The 21,914-nt window shown below is 41.1% G+C and overlaps 1 protein-coding gene across 4 annotated transcripts; it reads right to left on the bottom strand.

The window, feature by feature from the left end:
- Positions 1-502: 502 nt before the first annotated feature.
- Positions 503-19,006, bottom strand: LOC110532523 (ras-related protein Rap-1A). 4 transcript variants are annotated; one of them, XM_036988533.1, is made up of 10 exons: positions 18,825-19,006; positions 13,268-13,426; positions 9,567-9,675; positions 7,769-7,857; positions 7,579-7,647; positions 7,438-7,494; positions 7,051-7,191; positions 2,559-2,702; positions 2,253-2,371; positions 503-1,253 (listed from the first exon to the last, which is right to left on the bottom strand). In XM_036988533.1, exons 4-9 carry the CDS (start codon positions 7,823-7,825, stop codon positions 2,282-2,284), a joined length of 558 nt encoding a protein of 185 aa, XP_036844428.1. In that variant the 5' UTR covers positions 7,826-7,857; positions 9,567-9,675; positions 13,268-13,426; positions 18,825-19,006; the 3' UTR covers positions 503-1,253; positions 2,253-2,281. The 4 variants fall into 4 exon arrangements, with proteins under 4 accessions (XP_036844428.1, XP_036844429.1, XP_036844431.1 ...); XM_036988534.1 differs by lacking the exon at positions 13,268-13,426 and having other exon boundaries at positions 18,825-18,983; XM_036988536.1 differs by lacking the exon at positions 9,567-9,675 and having other exon boundaries at positions 18,825-18,978.
- Positions 19,007-21,914: the final 2,908 nt, after the last annotated feature.

The raw sequence follows: 21,914 nt of genomic DNA on the forward strand, positions 1-21,914 counted from the left end.
GCAGGTCTTCCAGAAATGACCCATGCATACATTTATAACTTATAAATGAGGTCCCTGGTCTCGTCTGCTCTCAAAATAAATTACATGTCCTCATTGTCCAAGACCGTGTTTAAATGGATCCGAGACCAAGACACTGTAGTCCCGAGACCAGACTCTACAAACACTGAAAAACAATCCATTTCACACCACACACCTGTTTAAACCAGTGTTTCCCAAACTCAGTCCTGGGGACCCAAACATGTGCACGTTTAGTTTTTTGCCATAACATTGCACAGCTGGCTGATTCAAATAATCAAAGCTTAATAATGAGTTGATTATTTGAATCAGCTGTATAGTGCTAGGGCAAAAAACAAAACATGCACACCTTGGGGTCCCCAGGACTGAGTTTGGGTAACACACTTGCACTTGTATTTTTTTATTGAGAGAGAGCATGTTCATTTCAGATTGACCTTTTGACTTAATTACTATTATGTAGAGGAATAAAAAAGGCATTGACAAATTATAATGAAAATGTACTAAAATTTAATCATTCATAAAAGCTGGAAAATCTTTTGTGACAGGGTAACAAGAAGCAATATTAGAGTTGGTTTTTAGTACAATATATTTTCAGCCTCAAGACAAATAAATCAAGTCTCTTCATTTCCCCCATTCTATAAAATATACATTTTCCACAGCTTCATTATGCAAAAAAGTAATCAGAATATATTATGGGAAATATGAAAGCCTTACAGCTTCCCATAAAACAAAGTCACTTAGGAAATATGTTATTTGATGAATAAAAGTACTTAAAAGTAGGAGAAAGAAAACATATGGACATTGATGCATTACTGTAGACACAATTAGTGCAGAAGGGTATGGTAATGAAAAAGGCCAACATTTCCCATGATGTATTTTGCAAAAGTTTTGTCATTTGAAATGTGCCGAATATCTGACAATATTTGCAATCAAAACAACCTAATTCCCCAAATCCGCATGGTGGTCTCTTCTTTTAAATTGTAATTTCCAAAACAGGGGAAAGGCAAAACTCTTCATCACAAGGCTGACTCATTGACAAAAAAAAGACTAAAAAAAGAGAAAAGGGTCTGTAACCATTAAGAAGCAGAGAAGAGTATCCAAGAAGAATAATCCTCCATTATTAGAGTGGTGAGGAAGAGAATTACTTGTCTGCCTTTGTCAAACTTCTCCAAATGTTGTTGAAAGGTCTTGGAATGCTGGCACCTTCCAAATGGGCAACAGTTGTGTAATTCAGTTTCCTACAGGTAATAGAGACACAGAGGAATGGTAGTCCAGAGGTGCTTTGATTTACACACCCATTCGTATTTATTTGGACAGTGAAGCTAAAACTTAGAATTTCTGCTCCATACGCCAGTATTTTGGATTTGAGAGAATGTTTTATGTGGCGACAATACAGAATGCCACCTTTAATTTGCAGGTTAGCATTTTGTGTCATGAAATTCACTTATAGTGTATTAAATATAGTCAAAAGTTTAGTATTTGGTCCCATATTGCTAACAACGCAATGACTAAATCAAGCTTGTGACTTTACAAACGTGTTGGATGCATTTGCAGTTTGTTTTGGTTGTGTTTCAGATTATGTTGTGCCCAATAGAAATGAATGGTAAATAATGTATTGTCATCTTGAGTCAATGTAAATAAGAACGTTTCTGAACACTTCTACATTAATGTGGCTGCATTGCTAACGTGACTACAGATAATCATGAATGACGAGTGAGAAAATTAGAGACATAAATATCATACCCCCCCAAAAAATGAGTCACAAGCTTGATGTAGTCATTGCGTGCTAGAAATATGGGCCCAAATACTAAACTTTTTACTAAATGTAATACACTATGTGACTTTGTCCAAATACTTATGACACTTTCAAATGGGGGGGGGGGGGGGACGACACACACTAGAAACAAAGTGCATTAATTTCATAACTGCAAAACAGATGAAAATACCCTCAAATAAACAGGTGTCATTCTTTAATGTCGCCTAATAAAACATTTGACCTCAAATCCGAAATTCTGGAGTATAGAGCCATATTAAAAGGTTTTAGCTTCACTGTCCAAATGAATACGTAGGGGAGAGTACACTCCATGTGAGAGCAATTGCACATGGAATGCGTAACTATGAAGAACTTGGGTTATTCTGATAGAAAGCAAAAATAATAATGCAAGTACATACGCATGGGATTATGATCAAATTAGACTCAGTAAAAAAACATAATACATATAGGTTCAGGATCTCACCTGGCTCAGAGCTGCTGCAAGTAAGAACTTTAGAGCAGTGTGCAATTTGACTTCTTCTTTGCTTTCTTCTTTTCTATCGGCGTTTTCCTATTGATCTGTCTGACCAGGTCATAGAAAATCTAAATAGGAGCAAAGGAGCTGGTAGTTAGAGATGCATTAACTAACTCTGTCATAGGCTCCAGATAATCACACTTGTTAACTTGACAATAATTACTTTTTTGTTGTTGTTGCAATTCCTTTCAACTAAGAGATATAAAACACTTTAATTCAGTCCAGGTGACTGGAAGTGAAAGCAGTGGGACTTACCTCATTAACGTTGATCTTTGATTTAGCGGAGGACTCTAGAAAGGCACAGTTGTTCCACTGTCTGGCCAGGTTCTGTCCCTGCTCTTTGCCCACCACACGCTCATCCTCCAGGTCACACTTGTTGCCTACCAGGATCATGGGGACCTGATACAAAATAGGGAGAAATAGAGGGAAGATGTTGACAGTTCTTTACTCATTATTTTCAAAACAAAAATATAAGCCATATCAGTCTCCATAATGTGACAATGAATCAAATCATATACAAACTCTGCATGAGCCACCACCTTCTCTGACATGCTCCCCCAATATCTGTACAGGATTGCTTCTCACTGTCATTTAGGATAGCAACACTGAAACATGCATGAGAGCATCAGCTGTTCCGGACGAGTGTGTGATCACGCTCTCCGTAGCCGACGTGAGTAAGACCTTTAAACAGGTCAACATACACAAGGCGTCGGGGCCAGATGGATTACCAGGACGTGTGCTCCAGGCATGTGCTGACCAACTGGCAGATGTCTTTACTGACATTTTTAACATATCCCTGATTGAGTCTAATAACAACATGTTGTTTCAAGCAGACCACCATAGTCCCTGTGCCCAAGAACACAAAGGCAACCTGCCTAAATAACTACAGACCCGTAGCACTCATGTCCGTAGCCATGCAGTGCTTTGAAAGGCTGGTAATGGCTCACATCAACACCATTATCCCAGAAACACTAGACCCACTCCAATTTGCATACCACCCAAACAGATCCACAGATGATGCAATCTCTGTTGCACTCCACACTGCCCTTTCCCACCTGGACAAAAGGAACACATTTGTGAGAATGCTATTCATTGACTACAGCTCAGCATTCAACATCATAGTACCCTCAAAGCTCATCACTAAGCTAAGGATCCTGGGACTAAACACCTCCCTCTGCAAGGGTAGGTAGCAACAGATCTGCCACGCTGATCCTCAACACTGGAGCCCCCCAGTGGTGCGTGCTCAGTCCCCTCCTGTACTCCTTGTTCACCCACGACTGCACGGCCAGGCACGACTCCAACACCATCATTAAGTTTGCAGATCACACAACAGTGGTAGGCCTGATCACCGACAGCGATGAGACAGCCTATAGGGAGGTCAGAGACCTGGCCAGGTGGTGCCAAAATAACAACCTATCCCTCAACATAAGCAAGACTAAGGAGGTGATTGTGGACTACAGGAAAAGGAGAACCGAGCACGCCCCCATTCTCATCGATGGGGCTGTAGTGGAGCAGGTTGAGAACTTCAAGGTCCTTGGTGTCCACTCAAACAGCAAACTAGAATGGTCCAAGCACACAAAGCCAAGCAAGACAAAGCCTATTCCCCCTCAGGAAACTAAAAAGATTTAGTTTCTACAGCTGCAACATCGAGAGAATCTTGACTGGTTGCATCACTGCCTGGTATGGCAATTGCTCGGCCTCCGACCGCAAGGCACAACAGAGGGTAGGTTTTATTTATTTATTTAAACTTTATTTAACCAGGTAGGCAAGTTGAGAACAAGTTCTCATTTACAATTGCGACCTGGCCAAGATAAAGCAAAGCAGTTCGACACATACAACGACACAGAGTTACACATGGATTAAAACAAACATACCATCAATAATTCAGTATAAATAAGTCTATATACGATGTGAGCAAATGAGTTGAGATAAGGGAGGTAAAGGCAAAAAAAGGCCATGGTGGCAAAGTAAATACAATATAGCAAGTAAAACATTGGAATAGTAGATTTGCAGTGGAGGTGTCAGAGGAAGGCCCTAAAAATTGTCAAAGACCCCAGCCACCCCAGTCATAGACTGTTCGCTCTACTCCCGCATGACAAGCTGTACCAGAGTGCCAAGTCTAGGACAAAAAGGCTTCTCAACAGTTTTTACCCCCAAGCCATGAGACTCCTGAACAGGTAATCAAATGGCTACCCGGACTATTTGCACTGTGTGCCCCCCCCGAACCCATCTTTTATGCTGCTACTCTCTGTTTATCATATATGCATAGTCCCTTTAACTATACATTCATGTACATACTACCTCAATTGTGCCGACCAACCATTGCTCCCACACATTGGCTAACCGGGCTGAATTGTGTCCCGCCACCCCCTCTTTTACGCTACTGCTACTCTCTGTTCATCATATATGCATAGTCACTTTAACCATATCTACATGTAAATACTGCCTCAAATCAGCCTGACTAACCGGTGTCTGTATGTAGCCTCGCTACTGTATATAGGCTCGCTACTGTTATTTTTCACTGTCTTTTTACAGTTGTTTTTATTTCTTTACTTACCCATTGTTCACCTAATACCTTTTTTGCACTATTGGTTAGAGCCTGTAAGTAAGCATTTCACTGTAAGATCTACACCTATTGTATTCCGCGCACGTGACAAATAAACTTTGATTTGATTGTGGGGTAACTACAATGTTGATCCATCCTCAGTTCTCTCCTATCTCAGCAATTAAACTCTAACTGTTTTAAAGTCCCCATTGACCTCAGTGAAATCCCTAAGCAGTTTCCTTCCTCTCCGGCAACTGAGTGAGGAAGGTCGCCTGTAACTTTATAGTGACTTGGTGAATTGATACACCATCCAAAGTGTAATTAAAAACGTCAACACGCTCAAAGGGATATTCAATGTCTGCTTTCTTTACTTGTACCCATCTACCAATAGGCGCCCTTCTTTGCGAGGCATTGGAAAACATCCCATGTCTTTGTGGTTGAATCTGTCATTTGAAATGCACTGCTCGAATGAGGGACCTTACACATAATTATGTGTGGGATACAGAGATGAGATAGTCATTCAAAAATCATGTTAAACACTTATTGCACACATAATCCATGCAAATGTATTTTTTCCCCCAAATTTATTTTAATGTTTAGGCTTGCCATAACAAAGAGCTTGAATACTTATTGACTTAAGACATTTCAGATTTTACATTAATTTGTAAACATTTCTAAAAACATAATTCCACTTTGACATTATGGGGTATTGTGTGTAGGCCAGTGACACAAACTAAATTTTTTTCATTTTAAATTCAGGCTGTAACAACAAAATGTGTGGAAAAAGTAAATGTGTGAATAATTTATGAAGGCACTTTAGAACATAACTGCATACAAATCATAGTGATCGTAACAGCTGTAATAAATGCATTGACAACAAGGCCTAAGTGTTGGAAGCACATCAACGACAGTGACGGAGCCCTGAATAGCTACAATACTCACATCCTCCCAGGCTGACTACACCAAGGAGGAGAAGGGAGAGGCAGGACTTGCAGTGCTATCTGCGTCACAAATAGAACTGACTTCTATTACGTGGTTATACCCACATTGCAAAATAAATTTAGAAGTCTATATTATTAAATTATTGCACCCACACTGCTCGCGCGCGCCAACGAGCATCTGCGTTGCCAAGGGCTAAAATCGAAATCAGTTCTATTTGTGACACAGATCGTGCTGCAAGTCCTGCCCCTCCCATCTCCTCATTGGTTTATAGAAGCAGGTACCCACATGCCATCTCCTCATTGGTTATACCCACGTGGGTGACTGAAAGACGAACGAGGTCAGTGGCGGTAATGCAGCTAATTTATGAAAGTTGCCAATCACAATATAAAGTCAAGAGAAGAAAAAGGCTGGAAGGAGGAGAGATGACTAGAAACAATTCAGTTGACTGTTTTATGTGTGGATTAATTGTCGGAGTAGAGGACCTTGTGCATTTCAGGTAAAATAACAACTCAATGTTTATATCCCAGGACAAATTAGCTAGCAACAGCAAGCTCACTAAATAGGACAAATTAGCTAGCAAGTGCAAGCCAGCTAGCTAAATTGCCATAAATGTTTAATGCTTTTCGACCTGTCGCCAAATTAATGTAATTGGTTCAGAGCTTGTTTTGATATTTTAACCTGCGTGTCGTGATCGCGTTTAGTTTGGGGGGACAATATAAATTTATGCACAATGGAGCACGCGTGCAGCCGGTTTGGGTCACGTGTCAGTGTCAACGACAGTGACTGAGCCCTGAATAGTTACAATACTCACATCCTCAGTGTCAACGACAGTGGCTGAGTACTGAATAACTACAATACTCACATCCTGTGTCAACGACAGTGACTGAGTACTGAATAACTACAATACTCACATCCTGTGTCAACGACAGTGGCTGAGTACTGAATAACTACAATACTCACATCCTCAGTGTCAACGACAGTGGCTGAGTACTGAATAACTACAATACTCACATCCTGTGTCAACGACAGTGGCTGAGTACTGAATAACTACAATACTCACATCCTCAGTGTCAACGACAGTGGCTGAGTACTGAATAACTACAATACTCACATCCTGTGTCAACGACAGTGGCTGAGTACTGAATAACTACAATACTCACATCCTGTGTCAACGACAGTGGCTGAGTACTGAATAACTACAATACTCACATCCTCAGTGTCAACGACAGTGGCTGAGTACTGAATAACTACAATACTCACATCCTCAGTGTCCTTTACTCTCAGGATCTGTTCCCTCAGGTCCTGTAGGTCGTTAAACGTGGACTGTGCAGTGATGGAGTATACAAGAGCGAAGCCTTGACCGTTCTTCATGTACAGGTCCCTCATTGCTGTGAACTGCTCCTGTAAAACAGCAGACGAAAGACTCCATGACATACTGGTCATATTTACTGCCGTCATACAATCTGTTACCACGGCTAACGTTTACTGCCGTCATACAATCTGTTACCACGGCTAACGTTTACTGCCGTCATACAATCTGTTACCACGGCTAACGTTTACTGCCGTCATACAATCTGTTACCACGGCTAACGTTTACTGCCGTCATACAATCTGTTACCACGGCTAACGTGGACATGTTCTACTTACTGTTCCAGCCGTGTCAAGGATTTCAAGCATGCATTGCTGCCCGTCCACTTCAACTTGCTGTGGGAGAGGGAGTAAAGTTTAGTACCATTTTGACACTTGAGTGGTGGCAATGGAGCTCTTAGTAACTTTAGGGCAGCATACCTTTCTGTAGGAGTCTTCTATTGTGGGGTCATATTTTTCCACAAAAATACCTTGTACAAATTGGACTGTCTGGAAGAGAAAAAGCAAGGAAAGAAGAACATAAGTGATATCAATTCTCAAAAGCAAATGCCCACTCAAATCACTTACGCCCAGAATGCCTTAATTGAAACTTAGGCAAGGCACTACTCACCAGTGCAGATTTGCCGACACCTCCGGAGCCTAACACCACTAGCTTGTATTCACGCATGGTGGGGTTACTTTACTAGACAGCAGAAAGGTCTGCAAGAGGAGAGACAAGAGAGAGAGCATTGGTTAGGCCTACTTACGTCACTATTTATATAAATTAAACACATTGCCAGCCACAGATGAGAACCCAATAATGTCTTTCAGCTTTCATCAGATCTAGAAGTAACATTTGGCAGTTGTTCATTCCCCTCAGCTTGCCCATTATCTAACTACTCATACATAGCTCAGCCGGAACATAACGCTCTGCTTGTGGTATCCCTTTGACAACACATATTCAGGAACTGAAACTCCTCTCCCTCTGCCAAAAAAAAGAATCCCTCCATCCTACCCACTACCCAAGGACATCAGCTGACATGACGAGGCCATGTTCCCTTTTCAAAAGAAGGAAACAAATAGACAAGAGCAAAAATAACCCAGAGATTTGTTCCACCCTCGGGATTATGCACTACATCTTTAACACTTGAGTAAGTGACAGTGAGCTGATGCTAATTGTCACACAGCTCAGTCTCTATGGAGTTGGTGGGTAATAGCCGCAGTACCACAAATAGCTTAATCTCATTAGCATGCTTAGGAGCAGGCTGTGTGGGGCGAGGAGTCGCCACCATCAGCTTGGCACAGTGATAAGTAGCGCTTGTAAAATTAGCACAACATTATAAAACTCTTAAAAAAGTCAGGCATTTATGACTTGATATTCTTGGAGCCAGCCATGTAAATGTGAGGCACCTGCCAAGAGAGACACTCCCCCCCCCCCCTCCCCCCCCCCCCCCCCCCCCCCCAGAATATTATCGCCACGAAACCTATTTTGGTTTTGTCTGCATCGTGCTTATTCCATTGGGGACCATATTGGAAACAACGTGTTTAACGTGCATCTTTTCCACCAATAAATCAACATGTCTTATGTCAAATAGGGATAACCACCAAGCAAAGGCAAAAGCTACTCCATGAGAAAATGTTGATTTTATGTGCAGAGAAACAATCCTAACCCACTACGCAAATCTAACAAATTGCAAAGGACAGCAGCACCACAAGCCTACAATGGACAGATGGGCAGTATGAGGGATGTTAAAGGTCCATTCAATCCTCAGGCCATTGCAATACACCCCACTCTGTGAAAATGTTGTGCATATAGAAAACAGGACAGAGATTAGAGTAAGAGAATGACCACTGATGTAAAATAATGACCAGACCAAGAAAGGCAGTGTGTGTTTGATTCCGATATCAGCTCCAATCTAGAAGCACACTTAGAACCCACAGACGCAGTAAGAATGCTAAACAAAGTGCCAGCAAAAAAAACGCTTCAAAATGGCATTTCATTTATATCTGACGTGGCCACAGCCTTTAGTAGCCTCTTTCAGATTAGAGATAACACATCTGGAGTAGCACTTAAGCAAATAAATGCTTGTAGAACTTCACATGGTCAATCCCAATCTTAGAATTCCTGCAAAGCACAGCTGATATGGAGAGTGTTTCCATGTTGACAGGATGTTGGCACATCCACCATGCCCACTGGCAGTGAGAACACTAGCCTCTTGAAATATTGCAAGTCATTGAGGGTTCAGATCCAGTTAACACAGTAGACAGCAGTTAACTGGACTGAAAACCTGTAGCTAGACAACTTTTTTTTGTTCTTTTTACTAACGCTATGCGAGTTGATCATTCCCAAGCAGCATATAGCCTAATAGCATAGTATCTGCACAAACTCATTTTCCAGCAAAAACACCCACTTTAAGGACATAACCTACCGTGTACAAGGCTGGAAACGACAACTCCCCACTACATCTGGTGAGGGAAGGCTAGCAGTTCCCAGGACACACAGGTGTGGAGGCTGTGGTGGGAGCCAAAGGATTTAGGCTATGCCAGAGAATCCCCACAAAGATAGGAAAAAGACAGAAGAAATATATAAGTTGCAGTTCACTTTTTGAAAATAATCTTAGGCCTGCACTTTGAGGGAGTGGGAAACATTGTCAAACGGTAGGCGTACATTACTCATCACCATCAATATGGTCTCAAAATCCTCACTTAACTTGAAAAAGGCCTAAATGATAAGAAAACCAGACCATTGTTAGGACTACAAAAGAAACCCATGCAGAATGTGCCAATGAAAGGGCAACATAAGGTTATCTGTGTTTACTCAGATTTCTGTTCAAAATTGAGCTGCAATTTACTGCATAAAAGCTGACTTTGCTTATCAGTCAGAGAGCCAAATCATTCCTGTCTTCTTTCAGACTTCTGAGTGAGAGAGTTTCTGGCAGATTATAAAACATTTGCCACTTTAAACATGTTAGAGTTCTCTAAATTGAGAGACAATTATTTTATCTATGGATAACATCTTTTCGACAATCTTAACTGCATACAAAGGGGCACCTGATGGGAATGTGGTTAATTATTTGCTTTTATTGCACATGGGTGTTCTCCTGAATGGCATGTCATGCATCAAATCATAATTCTCAAAAGACAACACTAGCCACCCTTGCTATTTACATACACTACTTTGCCAGAAAGTATGTGGACAAATGCTCGTCGAACATCTCATTCCAAAATCATGGGCATTAATATGGTGTTTATCCCTCCCTTTGCTGCTCTAACAGCTTCCACTCTTCTGGGAAGGCTTTCCACTAGATGTTGGAACATTGCTGCAGGGACTTTCTTCCATTCAGCCAAGAGCATTAGGGAGGTCGGGCACTGATGTTGGGCCTGGCTCACAGTCAGCATTTCAATTCACCCCAAAGGTGTTCAATGGGGTTGAGGTCAGCGCTCGGTGCAGGCCAGTCAAGTTCTTCCAGAACAATCTCTTCAAACCATTTCTGTATGGACCTCACTTTGTGCACAGGGGCATGGTCATGCTGAAACAGGAAAGGGCCTTCCCCAAACTGTTGCAATAAAGTTGGAAGCACAGAATCATCTATAATGCCATTGTATGCTGTAGCATTGAGATTCCCCTTCACTGGAACTAAGAGGCCTAGCCCAAACCATGAAAAACAGCCCCAGGCCATTATTCCTCCTCCACCAAACTTTACAGTTGGCACTAGGCATTGTGGCAGCGAGCGTTCTCCCAGATTTGTCCGTTGGACAACCAGAGGGTGAATCATCACTCCAGAGAACATGTTTCCACTGCTCCAGAGTCAAATGGCGGCGAGGTTCACACCATTCCAGCCGACGGTTGGCATTGCGCATGGTGATCTTTCCACTTGACAATAAACAGCACATACAGTTAACCAGGGCAGCTCTAGCAGGCAGAAATTTGACGAACTGACTTGTTGGAAAGGTGGCATCCTATGACGGTGCCACGTTGAAAGTCACTGAGCTTAAGTTGTCCTTATGTTAGGCTATGATCTGGCTATACAATAAGGCTGTGGTCTACACTAGTTAATTTAGCAGACAAGATTTGCTTCGAATTCCATGGCATTATTTTATAGTATGAAGAATAGAATTGAACAACTGAATAAAATAAAAATGATATTTTCTTCAAACGATTTGCGGGAGTGCGCACATGCGGCTATACTGTGTTGAGCGGTTAACAAAGAAACAGGTATTCCTATATGCTTAATTTAGAGTTATGTAACTTTAGTTGTGATACAAATGATGGGTTATATGTTTTGATTTTCAATACATTCTATCGCTGCATGATGCGACTATTGATTTGAATAAAGTCGCATGAAAAGGCAGGAGCTCAGCTTTGTTTTTTGCACAGGCTGTACACATTTCATCAGTCTCTCATTCACAATTTGACAAGCACATGATAAAGCCTCGAATTTCCCAGCTGCACCCCCTTTGTGTGGCCATAATGCCCCCTAAGAGAATCCATGCCTTTTGCGGCCAGTGTGCCCTTGGGCTAAATATAATAAATTATAATTCCCTTCTTCGGGCTGCGTGGCGAAGCACCTCTCACTCACATGGCTCTTCTTCACGTGATCAGATCTTTATCTAAGGCTATAAGTGAAGACAGACATCGGGGACGCAACCGCGTGCGTCCTTATCCAAAATCAAATCAAACTTTGTCACAAGCGCCGAATACAACAAGTGTATACCTTATCATGAAATGCTTACTTACAAGCCCTTAACCAACAGTGCAGTTCAAGAAAGAGTTAAGAAAATATTTACCAAATAAACTAAAGTAAAAAATGATAAAATAACAATAATGAGGCTATATACAGGGGGAACTGGTACCGAGTCAATGTGCGGGGGTACAGGTTAGTCGATGTAATAACGGTCCATATTTACTTGGTCAGCCAACAATATGAGTAGGCCTAAAATACAGCAAAAGCCTAAGTCAATCTACTATCCCCCATAGTTCAAAAGTTGACCTATTCGAGAAAGAAATATTCCAAACAGACCACTAGCATCAAAAAAACTGTTTTAATGCAATGAGCCTGACGCAACTAATCAGAACGTCTAGCTTAAAATGTTGATAAACTATTAGGCTATTTCTTCACATTAAGAGGGCAGCAATGCGCACATAGCAGTAGGCTATAAGCGCAAATGTACCATTAGCATGAACACACCATTAGCAAAAGTGACCGCAATTGCAATTATGCATGTAGTGCTTTTATTATAAAGGTACATTTATATGGTGAAAAGGATCTTCTCCAAACTTGAAACTCAGGCACTGCGCATGTATGCCAGTTAGGGTCTACACCCGTTGTAAAGCAGATTATGTGCTACATTTTAAGAAGTTATTTGGCAACTTTAGTTGTGATACAAACCTTAACAAAACATATAAGCCTATGGGCTAGGCTACATGAGGTGTGCGACTATGATTATTTTTAAAGTCACAAAAACACCAAAAAAAGGCATGTGCTATTTCTTGCCTTAAACTAGCCATCATTCACAAGTGAAAGGCTAATATTGTCACCCATCAGACTATTCTTGACTTAATCTCATCTTTACATATATTAATAATATGTGTGAAATTTGTTTGGATTTAGAATGGACCATTATCATGCAATTGTCTAAACAGGGACAATAAAGTGCTGAGTACCAGGCAGTTAGCAGGTTTGGTAGGCTACTAATGACCATCAGCAGCATCAGGGTTGGAGAAGCCTAATTACCTTGACTAAACGGACACGTGGAATTTGATTGTCATCATTACTCGTGACCACCGGTGTGGCGGTAATACGGTCACCGTAACAGCCCTATCCATTAGTGGGAGTTACAGGTTAGGTACTGTTTGGTGTAGCCCAACATTTTTACCAACCTTTACTTGGCAATACTAGCTTTGTTCTCGATTCTGCCAAAGATGCATCTTCTAAAATGTCAGTGTCCAGTTGCAGGTGGTGCATTTGAATTTAAAAAAGGCTTTGTTACTAAAACAAAGAAATGTTTTGCTCCATTAAGTAATCAAACAATGTGTACGTCGCCATCTTCTCCATTGAAATTTTTCCCCGCTCATTGATTGAGACAGGTGGTTCCACCCCAAAGTGCAGCATGTCATGATGACACTCACCTGTCTCGATCAATGCACTCTCCACGGAATCGGAAGAAAGCGGATGTTTCTGGTTTTCAGGGATACAGTATTTTCAACCCAACTTCAGTTTCCCATAAAAAAACAGAAGTAGGGACTCCGCTCAGGGATCCTTCTATGCCTGCTACGTTTGATCATAACCTATGAGAGAAGATTCGAAATAGACAAGATGGCGGCATACACATTGTTGGATTACTTTCATGTTGCAAAACAATTATTGTATACTGAACAAAAATATAAACAAGTCATGTTTCATGAGTTGAAATAAAATATCACAGAAATGTTCCATATGTAAAAAATGTATTTCTCAACTTTTTCACATCCCTGTTAGCGAGTATTTCTCCTTTGCCAAGATAATCCATCCACCTGACAGATGTGCCATATCAAGAAGCTGATTAAACAACATAATCATTGTACAGCTGCACATTGTGCTGGGGACAATAAAAGGCCACTCAAATGTGCAGTTGTCATAAAAAAAAAGTGAAACTTCTCAAGTTGAGGGAGTGCACAATTGGCATGCTGTCTGCAGGAATGTCCACCAGAGCGGTTGCAAAATAATTGAATGTTAATTTCTCTACCATAACCCACCTCTGTCATTTTAGAGAATCTGGCAGTACGTTGAACCGGCCTCACAACCGCAGACCACATTTAACCATGCCAGCCCAGGACCTCAACATCCGGCTTCTTCACCTGCGGAATGGTCTGACACCAGCCACCCAGACAGCTGATAAAACGGTGGGTTTGCACAACCAAAGAATTTCTGCACAAACTGCCAGTCTCAGGGAAGCTCATCTGCGTGCTTGTCATCCTCACCAGGGTCTTGACCTGACTGCAGTTCAGCATCATAACAGACTTCAGTGGGCAAATGCTAACCGTCGATGGCCACTGGCATGCTGGAGAAATGTGCTCGTCACAGATTAATCCCAGTTTCAACTGTGGTGGGCAGAAGACAGTATGTGTTGGCGAGCGGTTTGCTGATGTCAATGTTGTGAACAGAGTACCCCACGGTGGCGTTGGGGTTATGGTATGGGCAGGCATAAGCTATGGGCGACGAACACAATTGCATTTTATCAGTGTCAGTTTGAATGCACAGAGATACCGTGACTAGATCCTGAGGCTCATTATCATACACATTCATCCGCCACAATCACATCATGTTTCAGCACGACAATGCACAGCCCCATGATCTGAACAATTCCTGGGAGCTGAAAATGTCCCAGTTCTAACCAGACAGGTCACCCATTGAGCAGGTTTGGGATGCTCTGGATCGACATGTACGACTGCGTGTTCCAGTTCCCGCCAATATCCAGCAACTTCGCACAGCCATTGAAGAGGAGTGGGACAACATTCCACAGGCCAAAATCAGCCTGATCAACTCTATGCGAAGGAGATGTGTCGTGCTGCATGAGGAATATGGTGGTCACACCAGATACTGACTGGTTTTCTGATCCACACCCCTATCTTTTTTTCTACAGGTCTCTGTGACTAACAGATGCATATCTGTATTCCCAGCCATGTGAAAGCCATAGATTAGAGCCTAATGAATTCATTTCAATTGACTGATTTACTAATGATGCACAGATATGACATTTTTGGCCGATACTGATATCCAATATTTTCCTTGCAAAAAACCCTGATACCGATATAAAAAAATGTTGCAGCCTTAAGCATTCTAGTACAGTTAAATAGTTACACGGGAGCAGCGGTCTAAGCCACTGCATCTCAGTGCAAGAGGTGTCACTACAGTCACTGGTTCAAATCCAGGCTGTATCATATCCGGCAGTGATTGGGACTCCCATAGGGCGGCGCACAATACGCCCAGCGTTGTCCTTGTTTGGCCGGGGTAGGCCGTCATTGTAAATAAGTATTTGTTCTTAACTGACTTGCCTAGTTAAATAAACGGTTATACACACACACAGACCATAAAGTTATTTTGTTCGCATTTACGTATGTCCCCATTACCAGTAAAACATCATCAAAACCTATTTCTTTCACTTACTTGCTGTGCTGTTTTGTTGTTCATTTGTTCAGTGGTTTCATTCTCAACCAGGATTTCTATGGAACACCGCCTGGGTCTTTGCGTGTCAATTAAGCTTGTTGACCAATCAGGACCTGAATATGACTGCACGTTGCATAATAATTTAACGCGTTCATACATTTCTTTACGTAGTTATTACACATTGATTACGCTATCACTCGTATTTCATACGTCACAACGATTCGCCAATACGTATGCTATGATGCTCGTAAAGTGCTACAGCGCTTGTGCTACAGTGCTGGTCATAAAAAAAAGCTAGCTAGCTCATGGATTTAAACAATGTCGTTTTGCTATGTTTTTGGGGAAGAACAATCTGTTTCAGTAGCTATATATTTAGCTAGCTAACTATATAGCTAGGTGTCATCTAAAATAACCCTAATTTATAAAATACTATTCTTATTTTATTAATGGTGGTTGGATCATCTATGTGAAGCTAGCTACAATAAGGATTAGCCACAATAGTGGATTTGCGGTTAGTCTTCAAAATAAAAGTCTGGCATAATTCTATTCGTATTCATTTGCATCACTGTCAATGACATACTTTTATTTTGAAGGCAAACCGCAAATTCCACTATTGTGCCTAATCCTTATTGTGGCTAGCTTCACAACACATAACCCAGTCCGGTCGAGCCTCACTAGCCAGATGAAGCTAGCTGGCTGCTTATAACATTAGCTTTGGCCAACAGGGTTAGCTGGCTAGCTATTTATTTTTATGAACTGAAGTTCAAGTTCAATAGGCGAACAACAAGTGGCAAACAAGCTAATACTTTCTCACAAGGATTCCTAAATCATTGCTAAGAATAATGAAAATGACTGCATTTTTGTATTGGTCATTGTTTTCAGGCTGGTTGTATTGGTACTAGGTACCAAGCTAAAACTAGATAACCCAGAAGTTACGGTCGAACAAATTATGCGTTATTACCAACGCGGTATTGTAAACATCATTCGTGGCTGGTGTTTGCTAAGTTTTTTGTTCAGCTTTGACATGGCTACTGTATAATTTTTGAGACACGCAAAGACCCAAACGGAGTTCCATAGTATGTGTCGTGAAGCTAATAGCAGTGACGCTATTACTGTGTAACTCCGTTAGGGCAACATCGGAAAAATAGCGCACTTGGTAGTGTTAACCGGTGCTCGAATTGTCGGCGAAAGCCAACATCACCCACGACAGAGAACGGTTGATTGCCAAGGGCAATAAATTCCATTATCTTGGTTTTAATGGATTTCGCATTTGAGTTGTCTCGGTGAAATTGTGTTAACTCTTTCAAATGACTGCTTGACGGCTCGATCCACACAGCGGACACTGTGAGCTAATTTAGGAATGCTGTGTTGCACGTATAGCGCAAAATTTTACGTATTTTTTGTGAACAAATGTTAAGTTTAGTAGCAGCATGTGAAAATTGTGGAAATCTGTTGCAGCTCAAGTCAACTACTAAATCCACAATGCAATGCTCTCTCTGGGCTGGCTGGCTAGCTAAGTAGCAAACTTAACTACACACAATAATACCAGTTAATATCCGCATATGAAGTAGCTGGCTAGCTGTAAAATCGCCTAAACAAACTGCACTATCAATTTAGGAGTCTCTCTCACCCAGAGTGCAAGAGTACGTTGTTATGGCAACAACGGTCCGTTCCCACAGATACACACTGTTTAGATTGAGCACATCTAAGCGAAATATATACATTGTCATGACGATATAGGTGGATGGATGTGTTCTAGACAAGTATGCCAATACCATTTATTAGCTGATTTGGTGTTCTGAAAAGCAGGTAATTGTTTAAAAAGCGTTATTAAAATGTGATAGTGTGTTATCCCCTATCTCCAGTGACGAGAACTAGCCTAAAGGCCGGCAGATAGTAATATTGATGGTTCGTACCTAAAATAATTCTCCATTCAGGCTGCTAAGGCGTCAATTTCGTCCTTAAGTAGATTTAATGGCGAGAAGGAGAGGAAATAGGAAAATATGCATACTTTCTTTTTGAAACAATTTTCCATTGCCATGCTAGTGGCTAATGTTAGGGGTAAACAGACTGCTGCAACCTGATTGGCTGAACGCAATATCCAGGACTAGCATTCCTAGGTATTAGCCACTTTTGCATGGTGGTGGAAAGTGGTGTTTCATAAAGAGCACAAATTGTTCCTGTTTTTTTTCACCTTCTCACCATTAACTACAGTTAAGGAGGAAATTGAGAACCATGTATTCTGAATAAAATATAAAACAACAATTTTACTGAGTTAGTTTATAGAAGGAAATCAGTTAATTTAAATAATTCATTAGGTCCTATTCTATGGATTTCACATGATTGGGCAGGGGCGCAGCCATGGGTGGGCCTGGGAGGGCAGGGGCCCACCCACTGGAGAGCCAGGCCCTGCCAATCAGAATTAGTTTACACTGGGTCTGCAGTTGTGAGGCCGGTTGGTCGTACTGCCAAATTATCTAAAATGACGTTGGAGGCGGCTTATGGCAAGAGCTCTGGTGGACATTCCTGCAATCAGCATTCCAATTGCACGTTCCCTCAAAACTTGAGACATCATTGGAATTGTGTTGTGTGACAAAACTGCACATTTTAGAGTGGCCTTTTATTGTCCCCAGCACAAGGTGCAACTGTGTAAAGATCATGCTGTTTGATATGCCACACCTGTCAGATGGATGGATTATCTTGGAAAAGGAGAAATCCTCACTAATAAATTTGGGCACAACATTTGAGAGAAAGCTTTTTGTGCATATGAAACATCTCTGGGATATTTTATTTCAGCTCAAAAAACATGGATCAAACACTTTACATGTTGTGTTTATATTTTTGTTAAGAATATATATGACAAGTTCCTACAAGATTTCAAACAGACCACTTACAAGTTAAATCATGGAGATCATTTTTTTACCCACTGAACATAGGCTTTCATCAAATTGATTGTATTTCTAGGGTGGATTATTCCTTTACTTGGTAGGAAATTCTATGTATCACACCAAACAGTACCTAACCTGTAACTCCCAGTATTGGATACCAAAAATCGTTGGTTAAATCGCATTATCTGGTGTAACAATCTGTATCTAACTTAGCCAGCCAAGTTACTATTTAGTTAGCTTTCGAAGTTGCCTTCTTAGCTATTTAGCTAAGCTAACCCCTACGTTTGCCACCCTGGACCGATTTAAAGTTACAGCTAGCTAACAGTCCACGATCTGGGTGAGCCAACCATGTAGTGGCTAACTTGTTAAATGGTATGTCCATCAATTGCCAAATAGCTAGTAAACTAAGACGAATTAGCTACAGCCAACTCCCTTCGGCTTGTTATGCTAGCTGTTGTAACTAGCTGCTTTAGCTCGCTAACGTTAGCCTCCCTTCCATCCGGCCTAGACTTTTGCTGTAACTAGCGAGCAACTACCATAGTTAGCTGTCCTGCTTTGCCATCTGACATCTGATCTAACATTTTCACCGATCTATATTGGCGTATTGATTAGCCCAAAACGTTTGTTATGGCCAGATATAATCGTTACTCACCGTGTTTTGGTCTCCCCGCCGCCTCACTGGAGTTGCTGACTTCAATGAATCTAGGTCGAAAATATACTTCAACCAAGACTTCAATGAACCTCGTTCGGCACTGTGAACGTCACTCCCTAACAAACGTCACTCCCTAGCTAACCTCTCAAACCATAAATGGCAACGGACGGTGCACACTACTGTAGTTTCAAGGCGACCTGGGTATTCACAATGTTGTAGTCCAGGCATAAAACCAAATGGATCATCTGAGTATTTTGGCGACCATGCACACACTGAGTGCAAATACTATTAAATAAGAGATTACAAGTTTGTTGCCATGGTCTCCACATTATAAACTGAGGACTGTGACAAAAACTATACAACAAAGTAATAAATAGCCTATAGTTATCAAGTAGGCCTACTGCCATACGAAATGTGTTTGGATAATGTGGGCAAGCAGAATGCTGTAGCGTGCAATTAGATAGCATACTTTCCCACTGGAGTTCTCAGAAATAAACCATCTCTACTTGTTCAAACAGACATTCAGTCCCAAGTACACAGCCCTTTCACAGCACCCCTCATTTCCTTTGTTTGCTGAAGCGCAAAGGCCCACCTGAACTCTCACGGGCTTCACATTTTTCTACCTTAAAATTAAATCTCAAAAGGGAATACATTGTATTCTTTTCCTACCTACAGTTGAAGTCGGAAGTTTACATACACCTTATCAAAATTACATTTAAACTCAGTATTTTACAATTCCTGACATTTATTCCTAATCAAAATTCATTGCCTTAGGACAGTTAGGATCACCACTTCATTTTAAGAATGTGAAATGTCCGAATAATTGTAGAGAGAAATATTTATTTCCACTTTCATCACATCCCAGTGGGTCAGAAGTTTACATACACTCAATTAGCATTTGGTAGCATTGCCTTTAAATGGTTCAACTTGGTAGCCTTCCACAAGCTTCCCACAATAAGCTGGGTGAATTTTGTTCTCATTCCTCCTGACAGAGCTGGTGTAACTGAGTCAGGTTTGTAGGCCTCCTTGCTCGCACACACTTTTTCAGTTCTGCCCACAGATTTTCTATAGGATTGAGGTCAGGGCTTTGTGATGGCCCCTCCAATACCTTGACTTTGTTGTCCTTAAGCCATTTTGCCACAACGTTGGAAGTATGCTTTGGGGTCACTGTCCATTTGGAAAACCCATTTGCAACCAAGCTTTAACTTCCTGGCTGATGTCTTGAGATGTTGCTTCAATATATCCACATAATTTAGCTTCCTTGTGATGCCATATATTTTGTAAAGTGCACCAGTCCCCCCTGCAGCAAAGCACCCCACAACATGATGCTGCCACCCCCGTGCTTCACGGATGGGATGGTGTTCTTCAGCTTGCAAGCATCCCCCTTTTTCCTTCTAACATAACGATAGTCATTATGGCAAAACAATTCTATTTTTGTTTCATCAGACCAGAGGACATTTCTCCAAAAAGTACAATCTTTGTCCCCATGTGCAGTTGCAAACCATAATCTGGCTTTTTTTATGGCGGGTTTGGAGCAGTGGCTTCTTCCTTGCTGATATAGGACTCGTTTTACTGTGGATATAGATACTTTTGTACATGTTTCCTCCAGCATCTTCACAAGGTCCTTTGCTGTTGTTCTGGTATTGATTTGCACTTTTCACACCAAAGTACATTCATCTCTAGGAGACAGAACGTGTCTCCTTCTTGAGTGGTATGACGGCTGCGTGATCCCATGGTGTTTATACTTGCATACTATTGTTTGTACAGATGATCAGGCGTTTGGAAATTGCTTGCAAGGATGAACCAGACTTGTGGAGGTCTACACATTTTTTTTCTGAGGTCTTGGCTGATTTCATATTTCTTTTGATTTTCCCATGATGTCAAGCAAAGAGGCACTGAGTTTGAAGGTAGGCCTTGAAATACATCCACAGGTACACCTCCAATTGACTCAAATGATGTCAATAAGCCTATCAGAAGCATCCATGACATCATTTTCTGGACTTTTCCTGTTTAAAGGCACAGTCAACTTAGTGTACCTCTGACCCACTGGAATTGTGATACAGTGAATTATAAGTGAAATAATCTGTCTGTAAACAATTCTTGGAATAATTACTTGTGTCACACACAAAGTAGATGTCCTAACCGACATTCCAAAACTATAGTTTGTTAGCAAGAAATTTGTGGAGTGGTTGAAAAACTCCCGACTTCAACTGTATCTTCACAAACTACTCCACATTTTAAAAGTTAAAGAAAAATTATAGAAAATATTCAGATGTCTTTATAAAATATAAATATATATAAAATACATATAAATATATAAAATTGCTCAAGCTCAGTAGATTACGTTGGGAGTCATTGATGGAGAGCAATATTCAAACCTTGTCTCTGATTTTCAACTAATTTAAGTCAGGACTAAGGCTCGACCACTCAGGAACATTCAACCTCTTGGAAAGCCATTCGGTGTGTCTTTGACATAAAAAATTGTGTAATTGTCCCTCTGAAAATTAAAACTCTAGGAGCAAGGAGCAAAGCTCAGATAAAAAGTTAGACGAAACCCTGCATCAGTCTTCTGAATACCTAAACCTGGGATAGAGTTTTATTTTTCAGCGGGGACATAATAAAAAATGTAATGCCAAAGACACATCAGAATGGCTTTCCAATAGGTGGAGTCTTCCTGAATGGTCCAGTCTCAGTCCTGACTTAAATCAGCTTGAAAATCAGAGACAAGGTTTGAATATTGCTGTCCATCAATGACTCCCAAACAAATTTACTGAGCTTGAGCAATTTTGACAAAAACAAAGGAAAGTATTCAGACCCCTTGACTTTTTACAGAATTTGTTACGTTACAGCCTTATTCTAAAATGTATTAAATAGTTTCCCCCCCTCATCAATCTACACACAATGCCCCATAATGACAATGCAAAAACAGGTTTGTAGAAATGTTTGCTAATTTATATTTGATTTATTTTTTCTCTGCAGATCCTCTCAAGCTCTGTCAGGTTGGATGGGGAGCATCGCTGCACAGCTATTTTCAGGTCTTTTCAGAGATGTTCGATTGGGTTCAAGTCCGGGCTCTGGCTGGGCCACTCA

Source organism: Oncorhynchus mykiss, chromosome 9, assembly GCF_013265735.2.
Source record: "Oncorhynchus mykiss isolate Arlee chromosome 9, USDA_OmykA_1.1, whole genome shotgun sequence".
Lineage (NCBI taxonomy): Eukaryota > Metazoa > Chordata > Actinopteri > Salmoniformes > Salmonidae > Oncorhynchus > Oncorhynchus mykiss.

Coding starts and splice junctions, on each gene's coding strand:
- LOC110532523 (XM_036988533.1), bottom strand. CDS start 7,825: ATGCGTGAATACAAGCTAGTGGTGTTAGGCTCCGGAGGTGTCGGCAAA. Junction 7,648..7,768: donor GTGTCGGCAAATCTGCACTG/GTGAGTAGTGCC, acceptor TTTCTCTTCCAG/ACAGTCCAATTTGTACAAGG. Junction 7,192..7,437: donor TCCTTGACACGGCTGGAACA/GTAAGTAGAACA, acceptor GCTGTTTTACAG/GAGCAGTTCACAGCAATGAG.